At 40.7% G+C, this 20,999-nt stretch overlaps 1 protein-coding gene across 6 annotated transcripts in view; it reads right to left on the bottom strand.

Moving 5' to 3' along the window:
• Positions 1-3,767: 3,767 nt before the first annotated feature.
• mcf2l2 (MCF.2 cell line derived transforming sequence-like 2) overlaps positions 3,768-20,999 on the bottom strand; it is a 73,681-nt gene continuing 56,449 nt past the window's right edge. For 3 of the 6 annotated variants that reach the window (XM_036515750.1, XM_036515759.1, XM_036515767.1), the window contains exons 18-33: positions 19,937-20,006; positions 19,720-19,812; positions 19,349-19,441; positions 17,623-17,748; positions 16,970-17,191; positions 16,121-16,213; positions 15,579-15,657; positions 14,474-14,543; positions 14,243-14,340; positions 10,559-10,654; positions 9,161-9,244; positions 8,537-8,608; positions 8,047-8,136; positions 7,586-7,701; positions 7,077-7,192; positions 5,407-5,585 (exon numbers count right to left, since the gene is read on the bottom strand). In XM_036515750.1, coding sequence (XP_036371643.1) covers positions 5,480-5,585; positions 7,077-7,192; positions 7,586-7,701; positions 8,047-8,136; positions 8,537-8,608; positions 9,161-9,244; positions 10,559-10,654; positions 14,243-14,340; positions 14,474-14,543; positions 15,579-15,657; positions 16,121-16,213; positions 16,970-17,191; positions 17,623-17,748; positions 19,349-19,441; positions 19,720-19,812; positions 19,937-20,006 — 1,624 coding nt within the window. In that variant the 3' untranslated portion in view covers positions 5,407-5,479. Of the gene's footprint in view, positions 4,834-5,406; positions 5,586-7,076; positions 7,193-7,585; positions 7,702-8,046; positions 8,137-8,536; positions 8,609-9,160; positions 9,245-10,558; positions 10,655-14,242; positions 14,341-14,473; positions 14,544-15,578; positions 15,658-16,120; positions 16,214-16,969; positions 17,192-17,622; positions 17,749-19,348; positions 19,442-19,719; positions 19,813-19,936; positions 20,007-20,999 lie in introns of those variants that run through there. The other 3 variants (XM_036515784.1, XM_036515775.1, XM_036515793.1) reach the window with 3 other exon arrangements.

The following is a 20,999-nucleotide window of genomic DNA, read 5'->3' as shown; positions in this document are numbered from 1 at the left end:
AGAAAAAGCCACGTTCCACGTTCTTGAAATCCACAGTCCAGTGACGTTAAATATTAGTTTAGCACAACATGCAGGTGCGTTAAAATATTTTAAAATCTAAACATGTCCTTTCCCAAAACACTTCAGTTGTACTTTGCCAAACAGATTGCCAAACCAGCTTACCAACCAGTCCCTTTATTTATTTATTTTTCTTCAAACAATAAACCTAGCATGACTTACACAACTAACGTTAGCCCTGATAACGTTAACTGACTAAACTTGCTAGCTCACTATTTTAGCTAACGTTAGCTGCATACCCTTTTATTTATATGTCACAATAACTAGCTAGATAATGCATAGATTGTGGACTTGATGGTTAAATTATTCGTTATCTCAGGCTGGCTGGCTGTTTCAGCTACCTAGCTAAGGATAGCTGACTTTCCCAAATGTGACCGAATACCAGATTCATATCTAACTAGCTAAAGCTAGCTAAATAAAAGCCGGCGTTACTGTTTACCTAGCTAGTCTGTAACTTTAGCTACCACTTCAATAAGTTGTGATTTAAAAGACAAGTTATACAAAACTCACTGAGCGGAAAGACACAATCACTTACCAAGAAGAAATTAAACTTAAGTTGAAGCAAATGTTAGGTTCCAGGAACTTCTTACAATGACCCGTAAAGCGCCCAGGTAAGCAGCTAGCTAACGTCAGTTTTCTCGCTGGCTAGCTACAAATAAACACTGACAGAAACACCTGTATGCCGTCGAATGCGCAGCTAAAACATGCGTCTCAAAAATAATCTATATATAGATACATTTAGAGTAAATCTTAGATTGTGGAACACCTAAATATACAAAACAGTTCATTTTTAAACGAAATCATGTAACAGTAAATCTCAATGATTCTCAGCTGTCCTACTGCTACCATGTCTTTCAGACTCCACCTAAATTCAAAATTAAGACCAACACAAAAGCTGCAGGCTGATTGGGCACATAGCTTGACGGAAGTAATGCCTGAAAACGTATCCTATTGGCTGGTGCGTTCAAACTGCAATGCGCGGAGGTCTGCGAGCATAACTGTTGGAATGCAGTTAAGATTAGCTCAGTTTGAGAGCTAGCAAGTAGCAGCCCTACGAGTTAGCAAGTGTTCGCATGCATAACTAGCTTGTTTTTTAATACACATCTTTCGTACTTTAGTTTATATTTTGCATAGGAAATTTGTGTTTAAGTGGTTTAGTTTCTTCCGTTGCCAATAGTGAGCTACTTGCTTTTTCTGAACTCATGTTTCATGAAGGCTCTTGCCTGCTAGCCAGCTAGCTAGTCTACCTAGATAGCTAACATTGTGTGATAACATTAAAGAAAATTCAGAAGCCTCTCGGTCACTTTTGATTGCAGGTTTTCTGGTTTTATCATGATCGATGGCTTGTTGTATTAGACTTAGCCGAATAAAAATATTATACATGTTAAACTTTACCTCGGATAATTATGGGGTAAAAATTACTCCACCAAGCACACATTGACATACGGGAAGCCAATCAAAGTTGGTGCAGGTGCAGTACTGTGCGATAATCGAGAAATGTTTTTGTTTTTTTTTCCCCTCTCTTTTAAGACTATGAAGTAAAAACAGAACAGTTAAACTATCTCTGCACTGCCCCAACCCATTTTTGAAAATCAGTTTATGAGGTAAATGCTGATGATGAATCCCTTCCAGACCTCTTTGGCTGTGTTTGTCTTCAGAAGGCATCTGCAGACTTGTGCCAGGCCTGGGAGGGAGCATTATGAGCACTGGTATCTTGATCTGCAGTCTGTATGCCTGTCACGTCCCCAGCTCTTTGTGTCACTGCCTCTTTTGCTCACCTTATGCCTGCAACTTGAAAGGCACTGTCTGCAGCACAAACCTTAATATTACAGAGGCTTCTCTCACCCTAGTTTGCCCCTTGGTCTTTTTACCTGCTCTCCTAGCTCTTATGAGATGATTGACTATGAATGTATATTTATGTTGAGGTTATGATCCTTCTGGTAACATCACAACACATCTCTGTCTTTGGAATGTATTTTTATTAAAGAACAGAAGTAAAAAGCAGTGTGCCAGTACAGTGTGCTTGATCCATTGTTTAAATACCAAGATATCCTACACACACACTTTTAGACGGATTTAGGTAACCACCTTATCCCAGGAGGTGATATGCCTAAAATCAATGCCATGAAGGAGAGAGTGAACACTTCAATATGCTTTGAATTCAGTGTCAGCAATTTCTTTAATTTCCTTCCTTCCTGCACAAAGCACACCTTGAAGCTGGTGACTAATGTTTCAATGGTTAATGGATATCAGCCTTTGAAACATCGTATCTTTTTGTTTACTTGTGTACAACCAAGCAGACATAAATTCTTGCAGCCTTCCATTACTGGACAACAGATGCTTTACAAGGCTCTTTTTTGACTCACTTCAATCCACCGAGGTTTAAGTTTTGGTTCTAATCAGTTATTGATAATAGCAACAGTTACAATGCCATGTCATGGCCAACAGGACACTCGTGACACCAGGAACAAAGCATCTCAAAGTGCCACCAATATTTGAAATTTGTAATGTGGGTGTCTTTCAGAAGACAAAAGCAGATAAAAAGCTAGTGCCAGCCACCAAGTGAGAGAATACATGATGCTTTAAGTCTAACATTAATGTTTTTTTTTCCTCCCTTAAGGATGTAGCAGGAGGTGGAGTGAAATTATAATACTGTGCTGCCTGAAAGCTCCCATAGCTAACGCAGCATCGGTCACCAACAAAAGAAGTGCACAAATATTAGTTTTTATAATCCATGTATTTCTCTCTATGTGTAAAATGTGCAGAAGGGTAATATACACATTTCATTCCAATGACACTGTCCATACAAAACACAGGATTCAGGTTTGTAGTTTTGTTTTTAAATAACAATATAGTATACAGTATGATAATACATTTAAATATAGCTTGAATTAGTGAAAAAAAAGAAAATCAGTTCAACAATTTTTACTTAAAAGGACATGCACAGCCTTCCTTGCTCAGTACAAATTCTTAAGCAAATGTCAGGAGCACAGAAAGTCTCATTTAGTAGGCTTTGAACCAGAGTCCTTTACAAATACAGTTTTGGTAACAAGATCATGAATGGCAAAGATAGATCAAGCATTTCAGTTTTGACCTGTGCTTAACATTCCTGTCATAGGCTAAGAAAAATTACAATCATTTCTTTAAAACTGAAATAAACAAAATGTCATTGTCCTCGGCACAAGTGCTGTAAACTGTTTTAATGATATGTTTAAATCAATGTTAACTGTCATCATACATTTAGAAAGCTTCCTGCCACCCTCTATTAGCCTTCCATTTACTGGAAATAAGTAACATGTGTACATTATACAAAGATGTCTCAAACAATGTTTAACATGTATGCACTATACATAACAGTGAAATGCCATTTTGATTTTTACAGTCCTATATGTAGCATGTATCCCCTGGACAATGTTCTGGGAAGGGGGGAGGTCTGCAGCTGTTGTCATACTATTGTTAAGGGAAACACTAAAATTAGCAACCATAAAATGCAAAAACTCATGAGAAACAGAAAACACATATTGCAAGTTTTTGTATTTGTGTTTTTAACATTCACTAAATTTCACATTGGCTAAATTGTTGCATTTAAATGCCCTTTTCACCATGGTATGATATTCTTAAAATAGACATAGATATAAAAATACATAAAAAGAAGATTTGCTCAAAGAAAATGCCCAGTCTTATTCAAAACAAGATAATAAGGTGCTGTTTCAGAGGAAAATGTAATAACTGATAATTTTAAACCAGCCATGAACAACATTTCCAGATATAATACATCAGATAGAAGCAAAACTGTACACTTGAATGAAAACAAGTTTATATGAATTACATTAAGAAGGGATTCTTTCTTCTTGAAGTCAGTGGACACAAATGTATGCCTTGCAAAGAATGTTTTATTTGAAATGTGTGCACAGTTTGAGAAGCCAATCTTTTTTTTTTCCTGTTTTCTGCAGGGGCTTTATTTGCTTCACACTATATCAATACTGGTCTGAAAAAAAACATCCAGTACAACATAAAAAATAACAAGAATTTAAAACGTCCTCTCTACTGACATAGGAATCAACAGGACAGTATAGTTGGGAGCAATTACAAAAACAGATGATCCATCTGAAACTGAAATATATCTCTGCCCCTGGATCAGTCATTTCAGCCCATGACCCTGGATCAGTCATTTCAGACCCTGACCGTGGATCTGGCATTTCTGGAACTGAACCTGGATCAGACGTTTCAGCAAATGACATCTGTGCCAAGGCTTCTCCGCCTGCCTCTTCTCTCATCGTGTCCCTCCCAGTGACGCTGTGTGCCATCCAGGTAATTTATCGGTGTTGCACAGCAAAGGCACAGCAGCACAGCTAATGAAAGCGCAAAGCACCAGTCCGGGTGGATCTCTGATCCTTTGAGGGCACAGCAGCTGAGTATGTGCATGGCTTTGTCACTCAATGACCGCAGGTGACACAGAGTTTGGGAGGGAGGGATTTTTTCAGTGTGGCTGAGCACAGCAGTAAAACACATAGCCCCACAATGGTAGCTGGCTCCTGTGGTTCTTCAGAGGGCACAGCAGCTAAAAAGGGCCCCCTTCTAGAAGTTTGGAAAGGGAGGGAATTTGCATCTTCCATGAACAAATGGCACAACTTTAAGCGGAAAGCCAAAGGTAGGACAGTGGAGCAAGTTGGATTCAGTAAGTTAGTCTGTTTTCTGTTGCTGTTTTCCCCACAAAATCAGTTTCCTTTTCCTCAGTGTCTACTAAAGCAGCAGTACACCTATCGCTGAAGATATCTGTGAAAGAGAGAAAGCAATAACACACATGGAGGGCCGATGTTTCTTTGTGTGACAAGCAACTGGCAAGCACAGAGAGACGGCTGCAGATCAGACAGTAAGTTAAACAACAGCAACACCTACAGTGTCTTCAAGCAACAGGATTCTCTAATTACTACCTTAAAGTGGAAAAACAAATCTGACCACCGGCCACAAATTCAAGTCTGTGAGTGAAGAACGTAACATGAAAAAGAGGATGGAACACATTAAAAAGATGGCATCAAAATGGGTGAATAGTAGTTGTACTGTTTAGGACTCTACATCAGACTCCACTTGTAAGAGTTCAGTCTGAACGTTAGTGAGTAAAACTCAATCAAAACATTCAAACTGCCTCAGGAGCTGTGTTCCCAGAGTAATGAAACTGGATATCTTCTCTGTTCTTGCCATGAAAGAATACATGCTATGAAAAGGACAGAGCTCCAAGCCACCAGGTCAAGCAAAGCGGTGAACAGTACAAGGGCATGGTCAGTGGTGACAGAGAACATGCAGCATTGAGTGACATCATGCTTTACTGATTGATTTTATACCCAGAATATTAATTCCACAGTCCTCCTTATCCTGAGAATGGGGGAACTATGGGCTTGCTTCTTAAGATGTAATGGATGAGTTAGTTGGAAGTACCCGTGTTATGGTAAATGTGAGCTCCTCCTGCTGACTGCAGTATTCTGGGAGGAATCAGCCCTGTCTTCTGTGTAATAAGGTTCTTGACTAGCCTAAAACACACGAAAGAGAATGTTTGCTTTAATTGAAGGCTGAAGTGCCGTACACAAGTATGTAAATGCTCAAAGTAATTTGGAAATAGATTTTTTGCTGCTTAGGAAACATGTTGACCTTGACTCTACAAAAAAATCACATATTCACATCTTATTTGGTCTTGAGTTCTGTGTGGTCTTTTCTTTGAAGTGTCACTGGGATATATCTACAAGAGAAACAAGCTGACAGATCAAATGTTTCCATTTCTGGCACCCTTGTTTTTTGCAGGGTTTTTGAAAGTGTTTTGATCAGACATTTAGGTTTAAGGAGAGATTTTGACACTTTTTCTGTCCTAAGTCAGGCTGCATATATGCATTTAACTTCCCAGCTGTCTCTGGTTTAGCATAATGGTGTTGGACCAACGTACAGTTGCATTGGAACTTCTGCACATTTTGTGCTAGACTGGAGTAATAACAGGATTTCGCAGGCGCGCTGTCTCAATTTCTGATGAAAACATGCTGTAAACAGTCAGTTGAGGATCTGCAATCCTCTGCCTGGCTTGTAGCTATGAAACTGTCAGTGGACAGGTGTTCAGACTCTGGGGAGTAATCCACTTACATTGAGGACAGCATGGACAAAAATCAAAACTTCACAAGCATTAGTAAACTGAGTGTATAAATTCTTGTGCAATTAAAAGCCAGGATGTGAAGGGAATATATTTGACAAAGGTCTCCCCATGTTGATGTCAGTTCCTAAAAGCCTCCCAAACTCTTCATATCTGTAAAGCTTAGACAACTAAAGGAGTAAGAGGAGCTGCCAGACTTTTTAGTGCTTAACCCTAAGATGCAGATGATTGAAGATGGATTTACAGATGAAATATGCATGAGGTGATGAAATATGAGTATATCCAAAGCATTATAAAGTAAAGCATTAATGTAAGAGGGTATTAGTCACTCCAAAATGCATCGCAAATCTTGTGTGAAACTAAGATACGCTCTCATCCATTGGTGTTTGCAATGGATTCTGGAGGCTGTTTTTATTTGTAGCAAACACAGATCTTTGTGGAGAGGAAAGCTTTGAATGTGAAATCTCTTATTCATTTAAACTTTATGTTTCCAGTGCCAATATGAAATATACATTCACTCAACGAAGTAGGGTGTAATATCCTAGCTGGTGCATAATGGAAACCTTACAGGAAATTACTTTCAATTAACAGAACCTGCTGAAAGAGCCTCATAAACCATAGGTGACATAAGCCACCTGATAATACACATTACAATTGGGGAATCTGTTTTGATTATGTCCAAATGAAGAGTAACACTGACATGCATCTAACCATGACACAGAGGTCCCCTAATATGGAGCAAATAAGGCGAGGGCCAACATCTAGGTCTGAATTGACCTGCTCACTTCATCGGAGCCACTCCCTGTATTTCTCTGTGGAAGTGGAAATGTGGCCCCACTGTGTGTATAATGCTGGGGATGAATAGGGTGGCCCTTTTGTAACTTACCACTGCCCATTTTCCGCTTCTTCCAGAAACTGCACTAAATCCCCTGACTCCAAAGACAGGTCCTGCGCTGTTTTCGCCTCATATGTCAACTGAACCCGAAACTGGTCATGGTCCCCCTAACAGAGAGTGGAATGGGAAGAGAACACAGTAGGGAGTTGGTGGGGTGGAGGCAATCAGTTTTATTTCTCCTTACATCATCAAAAAGCACTGTCTCCTTCTCCTCTGTCAATGCAGCACTTCTGCTAAAACAGATCCAGGCTCATACGTCAGACAGATTATAATTGAAGGCGAAATCCCGTCAACTGAACCGCTAGAGAGAGCCACAGAAGGCTAATCTCTTTCCCTTTTTGTCTTTTAAATGTCAAGTCGTCAGTCTGTGTTAACAAGCGTCAGTAATAGTGGGAAATAATTAACAGCAAAGTCTTCTTTGAGGGGATTCAGAGGGCTTACTAAAACCAAAGCAGGGAATGGGCGAATTTACCTGTCAGGTCTTATTTAACGCAACTTACATTTTTATCACTGCACTCCTCCTCAGCGTCGGAGGAGTTTGAAAGATCCTCAGCACTGGAAGGAATGGTTTCAAAGTCTTCAGTATCCATCGAAGGCAGACGCCTCTGGGTCCATCCTGAAAACAACATCAAGATGAGCCCCGCTTTTCTCTAAGACACACAGGAATTACAATATGTTATGTAAAGGAAATGATTCGACACTGACACAATGAGACATGATGGAACCCTGGCCATGCTGGGTGCCCACCCCATTCCCAAAAGAAAAGCAATGAAGAGGAAGAAGGCGGTTTAAATTTTTAAAAAATCGCAACACCATTAAAATGCGCACAGAATATAATCAAATAAAGTAAGTGCCACCAGACCATACACGAGACACAACAGGGGAAAAAAGACCAAATAATGAGAGCATGGTGAACAGACCCCAAAGCATTATGTTGTGATGTTTTTCCACTGCAGTTTACCTGTTTGAGAGGTAGATCTAGGGACAGTTGAATCTGTACTTGAAGTACTGTTACGTTTGCTTTCTGCTGGGATAGCATCACGTAAAGTATCTGGGAGGAAATTGAACCCTTTACTAACAAATATAATCTGTAACTTTTGGACATATTAGCAATCGTTGTGTACATGCAACATCAACTACAGCATATTTTCCTAAATATCAGAACAATATCTCCACACCACATATTTCATGACATGCACCTACATTACAGATATGATGTGACACAGTATACAGTCAATATATTTAAAATGCCATTCATGTGATCACATTCATAAGATTAAATGGAGATAGCATTATAAGGGTTCTCCCCTCACCCGCATTAGAATATACTATTTACCATGCATATGAACAACTAGAGTAGCACACATGGCACATAATAACACATGGTAGTTACCAACATTCACAATGAAGTCAAAGGTCCACATGCATAATCCAAAAGCATCATTTTATACCTTCATACCCCAGTGGTGTGGGGTCACTCTTAATTTCATGTCTCTTGGTTTTAAGGTTACCAGATAGAGGACCTGAACAGATCAATGCATACAAAGGATAAGACATTAATCAATATGAGACATTTTCTTTTGACTGAAAAATCTCATTACACATTCTTTATAACAACCTAATAGTTTGCCTTCATCACCTATAAGATACTGAAATATTCTTATTGCAGGGCAAAGGCAGCAGTTGGGTTCAAGGAAGGCAAGGCATTTTTCAGAGAATTGAAATTCTCATCTAAATTCCAGCAATAACTGCATTTGTGATTCTGCTGTGAATGTCACTCCACATTCCAAATGTCAGCTTATCAAAATTCGCAGATTATTACCAATGAAGTTCTTTAATATTCAATGTTGTTGCCTTTTTTCATTTTCGATAGGAGTCTGATTTTTTTATGCATTTCATGAATTTCATAAACGTTTATGACTACCGAGAGCGGCTGGGTTTTTCCTCCCTCTTCGTTTCATTATTTCAGCTGACTCTCGGCAAAGGCTCTCTAACAAACCAGTCTGTACCTGTTCTAGGCAGCCAAAAAAAAGTGGCTAATATTAGAGGAGGGGTAACAGCAGGCAATCAGGTACCTTTTGTGCGTCTAGTGGCGGAAGCACTGATAGAGGATGCTAAAGAGAAGCGGCGCGTGACATCTGTTTCCTTAGATGGAGGCTCTGAAGTGAAAGGCAGCGAAGGGTTAGCAATTAGTCAGCCAGAGAAATGAAAGCAAGGAGGCAAAGGAATACAGAGAGGCTTTTAAATAGTGGGAAACTGTGAGACCAAATTGCTTGGAGGATCAGGCTTTTGCTTCAGGATTGATTTTTGATTTTTGTTATCTGACTTGGCGTAACTGTGACTGTTGATCCCCTACACAAAAGCAGGGAGGCTTAAGAGCATTCATTTCCACAGAGTCATTTCATTTAGTGAGTTTGAACAGTCAGACAGGTGATTTGGGGATTGGCGAACATATGATATAAGTGAGAGAGACAGGGAGGATGGAGAGATATATAGAAATCACAGATTCATACTGCAGAGGCTGGTTCACAGGCACAGAAGAAAAATCAATGGGAGATATGCTAACAAGATTAAATTTATTGACAACCAAAGTTCACAGTCCAGTGTTGCTTCAGTAGGCCAACAAGCAGCAAAACATAGCTTAATGTTTCCATTTATCAGAGTCCTCAGCTATCTCTTTTTCCATAATAAAAAGACTTACCTAGGTAGAGTCATCAATAGTCAACAAATTGCACTCAGCATACTAATCGTTTGGCTCATTTAGAAAATTCAAGAGCTATATTTTTAGTATAGCTCCAACTGGTAAAGACATGCAATGTATCAAAGCAATGAGCAATCTTGCATCTAAATTGCAAATCCATTTGCCTTGTTAATGCTAATTTAATGTTGAATGTCTGCCCAGAGATTTGATATTGTTTATAATGGTCCAAACATCCTATAAAGTTAAAATAGAGAACTGTTGCTAAGCCTGCAGAGAAGCATAAATCTCTGATCAATTATAAAAGATTTCTCACATCATTCACTAAGCCATACAGTGCTCCTTATCCAATCAAATTATTCTTTCTTAACATATCTGACATTGTTTAAAATGCCAAACTTTATACAGTATTTAAACACTATAAATTGAGATGTAAGTATTTTGTGAACACTCTTCTAGAACTGTGCTTTAATGTTTTTTCATACGAGGATAAAAATGTTTTCCTTTGTTCACTAATGTTCAGTGCTCCATGTTTTCAAGCTTTCTTCTGACCACACCATCAAAGTACATTTCATCGCAACATGCCATCAAAGACCTTAGCGGAGAAGGAGGCCTGTAATTTTAACAGTCCTTGAAAGAAGACAGACACAGGATGCTTTGAGGGGGTAGGATGTTAGATGAACTGGTGAGGGGGGTTTATAAGACCCAGGGTGTGTGATAATGATGACGATGATGACATCATCATTGGTCAGGGGGACAGGCTCAGGTGTTTTACCTTGGGGTAGAGACCTGCGATTGGAGAGGCCCTGCAATGTGAAGCGCTTTTTAGCAAGAGCGGATTGCTCAGAGTTACGGCTGGCAGAAGCATCCGCTGGGGAAGGAAAGGGAAAGGAAGAGGTGAGGGCTGCATCCAGGGAGCTAGAGTGAGACTGACACCCCATGCAGGTGGCTTTAAAACCAGGCCCAAGAGCACTGCAGGCGCTGTCCAGCATGTATTGGCCATAGCTTCACATGGTCATCATTTTGGGAATGCTAATCTAATGATCTTGGCTGATTAGCATTGCACAATATTGATCAACTTAACCAATTTAGTCTTCACAGAAGCGACAAATTACAGTTCAGCTCATATCCTCTCAGGCTACCTTGTGTAACCTCTTGGATCAAAGGAGGGCAGATCCGGACCTTGAGAGCTGGACTGGCAGTGCTTTCAGGCTCAGTTGTGAACATGACTGCCTTTAGAGGTACTTGTGCAGTTCAGCTGTGTTTTTTGGTGTCCCTGGGTGTCAGAATGCTGTAAGCCCAGACAGGGAGAAGGACCAAGTGTAGATAGGCAAAGCATGGGAGTGAGGCCCTGCTGCCAGCCAGGTGGAAATGATGGTGAATCAATATGCAAGGGCCAGGAACTCTTCCCACCCCTGGACCTCCATGAATACCAATTCACCTCAAACAGGTCTCAGAGAAAAGCAGTTGCAAGTACATTTTCAGAACATTTAAGATGGGAATGTTCAAATGTTTGCAGCTGACATGTGGCAACAGAAGATACTGCCTAAGATGACTTCAACTGGACTGTGGTGTAAAATGTGTAAAAATATCCACTGACAGCCATCCATGGAAAAAGCAGTGTTTTTTATGAAGGATTTTGCACTCTTCCATTCACTCCAATGGAAAACTCCACTGGTTGTACTAGTTTGCATCATAAACTCAAAGATGGCTGGGCTACAGACTTACAGGAAATGGTTCAGAGTGAATCTGGTATGAACACGTGCTTGATACATAACATCCAGCTTTATTTTTTGACCTGAGTTCTCCTTTAAGTCATGCGGTAGCCAGATGGTTCTTAATCTGTTTTTCTCAACCACACCCAATGGGACTGTGGTCGCCTTGCCCCAGAACTCTTTGAACATGACTCTGACTGTGATCTATATTGCATAATCTACTCAGCTGGACGCTGATTCGAGCTATTCACCATGTGGAATTAACTGTCCCATTATCAACATCAGCAAGCATCATCAAAACACAATCTGCATGAAACAGTCTCAGAGTCAGAATTCAACATATCAACAGCATGGACAGCTTGAGGTCCTCAGCACATCACTCATAACATATGTCAGAAAACCAAGGAAAAGAGTCATTAAAAAGGAGTGCTTCTTTCCTGACATGTTCAGGAGATGGTTTACAAAGTGCCTTTTTTCACTCGCACCTGCTGTAAAACAGTTGTGCGATATCTCACCTTACTTGCTTTCATAACCATCACCTCGCAGGTCCTAGGACACACAGTTCTCTAACCTCTGACAGGCTCTGGGAATCATCTCGCCAGCCTCTCAGTTCAAATTTCACAAAGTGAGTGCTGGTGTCAAAGTTGTCACATCCATCCCTGAATTCAGACAGATTGCTTTAGTGTGCCTCCCTGAATAAACAAATCTGTGCTTTTTGGACCTGAATGAGGTGGAACAAGCACTTGTTTGAGGGTGGGAAGTGCATCACAGAGACTGCTTGAGCGTGGCTTACAACACCATTTCCGAAAATATACAGAACAGGTGGCCAAAGCAACTTCAGTGGGCTGGGAGTGAATCCTCAATGGAGGACAGGCGTTATGGGTCTTGGCCTCATTATGGATAAGCCTAACTGAAAGTACAGTGGTGCAGTTCACTTTCATGCTTTTCTACAGCTTAATCCATAAGGCAGTAAGTAACTTTAGATGTGTGTCCTTCCCGTGCCATTTGACTACTGATTATTTTGTAACAAGAACGCTTCTGATTGAATAGTAACATGAGGAGGGAGAGAAGGGAGGGGGGATGGTGAGGGCACAGGCCACTAATGTACTAAATCCACTAATTTAAAACAGCTTTTACCTACAAGTATTATAATGTTCAATATACACATACATATGAAACAAGCTTGAAGGCAGCTGCCTGCCATGCATATCCATTAGGGACCAGCCTATCTAACCACTTCTGTACCAACAATATCTCTTGCTCTGGAGTTCAAATTCCACGACTGCTGCTGAGTACACACTGTTGTAAGATGCAACTGATGGATGAATAATTTACTGTTACTATGAAATTCAATTTGCATGTCCTCCTGCTCTCTGATTGGATGAGCAGGTGAAATCTGATTGCAACATTCAGACAGAGCTTTAAGTAGCACATTGATGGTCGTAATTTAAAAAAATGATGTCAATGTGATTTTGTGTTATATAGACACCGTGAAACTCATATGTGCAAAGAACAGTACCTGCATTGAATGGTTATATACAACTAAAATAACAGTGTATTGCATTAACACACCAACTTTCAGGGATTTCAAAGCAATTTACAGTAAAGGGGGTATCATTCACTTCAACCATCACCAATGTATGAGACCCAACTTTTGTGCTAAAGTGCTCACCACAGATTGACTGCGGTTGAGAGGTAGGGAATTATTAGCCAATTACACTGGGGTATTATTGGATGGCATGGCTAAAAGTGTATAATAATGAATTTGGCAAGGGCACTGGGGAACCCCCCTACTCTATACTAAAAGTGCCAAGGGATCTTTAATGACCACAGTGAGTCCGGATCTCAGTTTAATGTCTCATGTGAAAGTCATCCTCTGGCAGGTTCCCTTTTACTGAACTGGAGCATACTCCTTCCCCCACTGGCTCACCATCATCACTTTCAGCTGCAACCTGTTAGTCTCCAGGAAATCTTCCATCCCATTTCTAACCAAGTACAGCTCTGCTTAACTTCAGACACGAATGAGGACAGGGTGACAGGGTGGTACCACTGCTGCATATATGAAGTGTAACATGACTCAGAAATCGTTAGAACATTTTACAAAGAGCAAATCAAAGTTGCAACATATGCATCAGATCTTTTAAGAATTCCCTTTATGTTTTCCTGTTGACACTAGATGCCATTTTTATTTTTTTGTCTACAATTACAAGTTAGTTTTAGAGTGTGCTTTTACGTCACAGCAGTGTGTCAGATATGTTGCACTTTTTCATTTTTGCCTGTGAGGTATTCCCTTTTTGACTCTCACCTTTATGTGCTGTTTTCATGAATCCAGCTCAATCAAAGGTTTTTTTCATCATGGATTTTCACACATATGAAGAGAACCGGTCTGCAGTGGTCTAGCTGACGGCACCGTGATGGCCCTGTCATCCACAGGGCTAAATACCTGTCGGATTCACTTACTCGGTGAGCTGCTCATCTCTGGCAGCTGACCACCACTAAAGTTCAAAAATGCCCTCCTTGACACATTTGCTCAGGACATGTTTTCTCTCATTAGCTAAGAGCTGTCAGGTCCTACGGTGCCCGAGGTGTGAAACTGTACCTGTTACATCACTCTCTGCTGAGGTGCTGCCCACAAGTAAATAATAACCAAAGGCCTGGGGTCAGCCGGGGTGACTGGATGGCTGAACGAAGGCTGAGGAAGCTGAGAAAACACAGTCCTGAGCTAATGCCCACAGCAGACATACCTCGTTTCTGTCTCATGTTGGGGCTGGGGTTGCTCCTCCGGTAGCCCACCTCAGGGCTGGAGGAGTCTGACTGCTTCAGTGCCGCCTTCCTCACCATCCTGACAGGAAGGCAATCGATATCAGCCCGAGTAACGGTAAAGCATCCATCGTTCCTGTGAGCATCTGGGCACACCAGCCATTCAATTACACTGCATAATGAAAATGTCTCAACGTGGGCGAGAAGCACAATACCTGGCATTAGACATATTCATGGGAGCGTGGTATACATTCTCTGTGATCCTCTGATGTAGCTGACTTGCTTCTGTGCAGATGAAAAGAAGAACGTTGTTGGAACAGAAAAAAGAAACCAATGCCAAGAGGCTGAATTCTTCTTCACCTGGATACCAGCTACTGTGGAAAATGTCTTTTTTCGTCTCAGGGCTCAATGTGTCAACAATGTACAAAAGGCTAAAATGTAACCAGACGCACCGGGGATAACAGAGAGAACATGCTGCTTGTCTGAAATATCACGGGGGCTTATGAGTTCACCTAAAATATTTATCAACGTGAAAATATATAATGTAGCTGTTGCAGTGAAGCAGAGGTCAAAGACTTGTCTTTCTCAGAACATTTAAAAAAGGAGACAGGAAGCCAAGAGGCATGAGCTTATTTATATAGGCTAAACAGGCTCATAGCCTAACCTTCAAATGTTTTGAACAAATGTTCACTCTGAGAACTCCACCTGCTTGGGTTTTTTGATATTTCTCTAATTGTGGGGCAGGACAGTTTAAGACCATACACACTCCCAGGGGGCCCAGATCGAAAGAAACGTGGCGTTCAGATAAATGCCCCTACATAATATGTGACAGACGTTTAGGATCTCAAAAGGTCAGGCTTAACCTGTTTTCCCCCTGTGTGTGAGTCTGTATGGATCAGATGTATCCCTCAAGTGAAGGAGCTCTACTCTTAGCGAGTCAGCTCGTCATTATTCAGTCGTCTCACACACCGCTTGTCAGCATGGCTGACAGCACGCAGAGAGCACTCTCCCTGCCTGTCAGGGCTTCGGAGCATGCTACCGGAGGTTGGCGGCTCGCTGGGGATGAATGGACTGAATTGACTGGGTCAGCAGCACCCGGTACACTCTGCGTTTCAGTAAACGCTGCTGCCGCAGATTTAACATTCACTCTGTACATCTGAAACACCCGCAATACTTGGTGCATGCAACCGACGGTGAGAGGAATTGGTAAGTTCCTCCAATGATTTTTTTTTACTTCAGATAACGGATTTGAGGAGGGTTTGCGAATGCGGACCATTGAAACCAAATTCAGCGGATGGTCATGCATGGAAGGCTCCATACCTCTGCACGCCTCCAGCTGTCCCGTCAGCACTTTTCTGATCTCTGAAACCCACATGTTCTTCACATCCATGGAGGAGGCCTAGGAATGCACAGACACACTGCCTCACACCAAATGGACTCTGACCCCAGATTGACCCCTTATGTGTTCAAATCACGCAAGGGGTTCAGATCATTAGACAGATCCATGCCGATCCTGGATCAGTTAGCGATGGATAAAAGCAAACAGAGCATAGGAAACTTAACGTGCTGAGGCAAAATGCTGCATTCACTTCCTGTGAGCCAACACTGCCACACAGTGGTCAATGCCATAAGTATTTTAAGCAACATCAAGTGACAAATGAGGAAGACATCAGAGCACAAATAAAAGCATAACAGCATTAAAACTGTGATTAAGAGAAACAGATAAACTCTTATGATTACATGTGAGTTCATACAAAGAGTTTTGGAAAGTGACATAATGAAAAAAGTAAAAGTATGAAGTATAATAATTACTGTAAGCTTGTATTATATTGTACTCCTCTGCGTCAGGTGAGCACACCTACCTGAATAATGTAGACTTCCTCTCGTCCATTGTACCAAACCTCGAACTTCTTGACATCACCTTTGACATTTTCAGTTATGCCAACTGCACTCATCTAGGACAGAAACAAATGGAAACAAAATGGGCTACAGTAACAGCTCTGCGAACAATAGTTTGTGCAGGGAGTGTTTTTAAAGTGAATTTGGACTTTTCAAATTAATATCATTTTTCCTATATCTCTTGAGGAAAACTTAATTTAAAAGCTGACAAAATGCATGTATTTCATTGATTAGGGATCCTTTGAGTTCTTTGAGTTGTGACACAATTTTAATTCTGTTACAAGTTGTGACAAGTGCGTACAGAAGCTGGAGTCCTGATAAACTGTCAAAGGGCAAATGGAAGGGCACAGTAATTTGTTGTTTTTTTTTTCAGATGGATTTCCAAGTTGTATTACTTTGAAAATACAGTAGCTCCAGGCTGACTAAATGTGCACTACTCAGCTAAATCGTTCCTCTAAAGGCTTCCTTCAGAAATCCAAGGTTCCTTCTCCTATCACAAAAGCTCTTCCTGTCTTGAACAGGATGCTTTTCCCCCATTTCATCTCCATGTGCTGTGATAAACACTTCAGTAGCAATGAACTTGATTATATCTATTCTGTCTTTTTCCTGGCTAGTTTTGACATCGTTTATAGATCAAAGTGAAAACCAGAGATTTTTACTATCTGCCAAAATGCATACTGCTAATCCTGGTGCAGTTTGAACGAGAAGTGATGGAAAAGATGAAACTTTACAAAGAGATATGACTATACACATAGCAGGTGCCCCTCTATAGAAGGCTATAGAGTGTGCCAGCTCCCATGGGAGAACTTTACCTTCAAGCAGTGCTTGAAGCTGTAGGAGGGGGATTTCTCGTGGCCATCTGATGTCTCCTCTCGTTTTTTGCAGAACAGCAGCATCTTGTTGTAGAGGAAGAGGTGCCTCTGCATGGGCTTGAAGCGCGCCAGGTCCTTCACCTTGCTGTGACCTTTTTTGTGGTCTGTCCACACATTGAAGGAGCCCTGCATTAGCAGCTTGCCAAGGTCGTTCAGGTTGCCCTGGGGACAACAAAGCATAAAAGTCTTCTATTCCTTCTTCACAGCAGGTGAAGGTGGGCTCTGTCACACATCACCCACTGTGCTTGCCAAGCCAAGCTCTACCTTCAAAGCAGCCTGTCAGTGAGGCACTGCTGCTATTACTATAATGCACCCTTGAACTCTACTATTAGAATGTGACAGTTTATAAAATGATTCAGTTGAATTTTCAGTTCAATGAATGACCCAATCTGTCTACTAATCAACAGAACCTTACTTAATACAACAGCATGTTATAAGTCTGTGCTGGAAAATGCTGTATGGGTAAAAATGCCAAAAATAAAGCCTAACGGCTTAATAAAAACATTTAACTGGCTGCTTTTAAAGGCTGTTTTGGACCATTAACAATTCTAAGGTTTTACAGTTAAGAACATACAAACTTTGATGGTACACACCTCAAACCCTGTAATGGCAATCTGATGCATGGAATCATTGACTGACTTTATGATGTCGAGCATTGTTGCCAAGGCCTCTTCAAGCTCTGCAGTGCCCTCTGCATTTTTGTTACACTTCAGCATCTCCTAAAATCAAACAAACAACTTTTTACACAGAAACAAAAAACACTGCGTTTACATATGTACAGTACACTCTCAGTGTGCTCCCCTCCAAGGCACCAACGACCCAGATTCCCATTAGCCAGACTCACACACCTGTCCCTGGATGGAAGGAGCACTGATCCCCGATTACAAGGATCATATTACAGTTTCATTCCGATGGCTGACAGTCACTGCTGATACTTGGAATCAATTCACTGAACAGTGGCTCAAATCAGCGGGATGCAATACTGCTCTCAATATAAGAAACAGCTGAGATGAAGTGGAATGATGACATACAACATTTCCCACATGAGAAAGTATGCCACTGATATTGTTGCCACTGATAATTCAGTTTCTATATGCCTACTTGACCAACCTCGTTGAATGCACTTTTTGTAAGTCAATCTGGATAAGAGCATCTGCCAAATGAATACACGTAAATGTAAACACACACTTATACTGATTTTTGAGTGGAATGGTTATGGATTTAACCAGGTGACAAAAAAGCATTTACTGGTTAGGGATCCATTATGTGAAGAAATCTATATGGACACATAACGACAGAACAAACTGTTGCTGCTCTCTTTACTTCTAAATGGTCTACGTACCAAGATTACAAGCCTGAGTATGGTACTCAAAAGAAAATATTAACCTTATCCTTTACTGCTTGGCTTTGTATGCTTTGACAAATGTGTTGTAAAATGAGACAAATTTAGGTGGCATTCATGTTTTGCTCCTTAATAAAGATTTATCCACCCTTGTGACAACATTAGAGCATGAGTTAAATTACTGCTGCTCACAGCAGGCTTTACACACTCCACACCTTCACACATATACAGTGCAGGGGGTCATTGATGGCTGAAGACACAGTATGCAGCATCGAACTGTGAAAGGATGTGTCTGTGAAAAACATTCTTGTTTTGCAGCCCTACAGTGAATACACTCAAGTCAAATGTGCTTCCAGTCAAATTACAGTTGCACAATCATACTGTTCCAATTAACTATTTCACAGATGCAGATAGTCTCACTCAAGACAATTTATATATTATGCACAATCTAAAAAACACATGTTTGTCCACATAACTATGGTGAATGTGAGTAGTAAAAATGGAATTTAAACCATTTTAAATGTATGCAAATTTTTAACTCACAGTGTACAACCTCAGTTGAACCTCAGTGAGAGTTTCACACTTCTGAGGTTAGTTTGCATTCTAATGGTATTGTGGGTGTGTCAGGTGGTAAGTGTTCTGGCTAATGAAAGGGCCATTGCCTCTGGGCTTGGAAAAGTGTCTCCCCTGAGTGAGATGCTAACAGACAGTAAGTGGTATTGCAAGAGCATAACAATGGATGCCTCTGATTTGAATAGACGTAACACTAGCATTCACTGGATAGCCCATTAAAATCCACTTCAACAGCTTGGAGGGGGAGAGAGAGCACAATATCTTTTCCATAGGGATGGTAATTGACATGTCTTTATGAGTGCTAATGGTGTTTTGTGTTTTGTTTACTTTCATTTTGGTACAGAACCCTGACCCTTGTGAATGCATGTACTGGCATCAGTATGTTCCTCAGGGGTTAAACCTGCCTTCAACATCAACTGGTACTTGGTGATTCTCTGAACAGGTTTCAGCAGGTATGCATCCAGAGAGAGCTTGTGGTCCAACTTTTTCTGACATTCCTATGACAGAAAAATTCACCCAGTGAACAAGATCTCACAATACATGTCCAGACAAAAATAACTTTCAGAACTTTTTTTCTTTGCTTTTTTAATTTGGTATGTGTCTTCCTAGCAGGGAACTCATCGAATCAAAGCATCAACAAATCAAATGTTGATTTATTCCACAAAACTATCAGCATTTTATAGCTAGAGATTGTGTCCACTTATAGCAGGCCTGAAGTAACATACTCATGATTGTACTCTTATTTTTATTCTTATTATTATGCAGGGAGAATCACCTGGAAGAAGGCACAGTCTCCATACTGTCTCCATAGAGCCTCAGAACGTGGTTTGTTCTGGCAGTACTTCTCATAGATCTGCAGGTCTTCTTTCTGGAAGGGAACACAAGGAGAGGGCCATCACTTTCTCATTGCACAGACAGACACAGTCACACTCATCCACAAGCTGCTCTGTCATTCTCTACTGTGCCTATATTCAGACCAATGAGTCACTCACCCTTTTCAGAAAGCACGTTCCCACCAACTCCGGCTTTTCAACGCAATTTTCAAGCTCTTTCAGAAATGTCCTGAAAATTCCGTGGAGATGGTTAAAGACAAGGGAAGATAATGGAAAATCACTGACTGACTGATTAACTGTTGTCACCGATATTTGAAGCATACCGTACTGTCCAATGGATGTAGGCAAAAAATATAACTCAAAGTCAAAGGAAACAGCAAGCAGAGGTACATGTATAAAAAATTATTAATTTTGGACTATAAAGTGATCATTCCAGATCTATATTAGACAGAGACAAAGCTGTTTAAACCCACGTTCAATGGATATTCATAGCAGGAACCCGGAGAGAGAATCCCCACTGTCGGAGTTGTCTCTGCCTGGGTTTGTGGGGCAGAAAAGTGTGCCACCTCTCTGAGACATACCATGAAATACTGGAGTTCTTGGGAAGCATTGCACATGAGATTAAATCAACCTACTTATGCTCAGCTACTTGTGATCTGTGCCCACATGCATTGCGAATGCCTCATTTGCCTTATTTGTCCCATGTTCTGTCCTGTTTTGCATTTTGTTTTGATAATCTGAGTTTTATATCGCGATAGCAGCCAAAACAAATGGGGAAAAATGGAAGGAGATTCTCATGTAAATCTGGATAACTGATTCTTGTTCTATTATTTAATCTGGGGTATCAAACTCCATTCCTGGAGGGTCATGCATATGCTGGTTGTTTTCCAACCAGGACTAATTGGTCCAATAAGGTAATTAGCTGAATATTAATAAATATGCCCCTCTAAAAACAGCAGTAAAAATCAGTGTGGCATATATTTAAATTTCAACTGTGACGTATTCTTGGCATCAATGTGGAAACTGACAAAAGGATCAGTCACTTAGAGCAGAGTGTAGAGCAAAAACAACACATTTACTGATCACCATAAGAAACATGACTTTATTTATAATTTTGTTCTTGCAGTGTGACAATGGAATGAAACACTTTGTCTCTTCACAGGGAGATAATATCAAAGTGTTCTTTGCTTTCTTTGTTATCACCAAACTTTCAGCAGGTTAA

Source organism: Megalops cyprinoides, chromosome 2 (assembly GCF_013368585.1).
Source record: "Megalops cyprinoides isolate fMegCyp1 chromosome 2, fMegCyp1.pri, whole genome shotgun sequence".
NCBI lineage: Eukaryota > Metazoa > Chordata > Actinopteri > Elopiformes > Megalopidae > Megalops > Megalops cyprinoides.
Note: the sequence above shows the minus strand (reverse complement) of the source record. Positions and strands in the feature narration are given on the sequence as shown.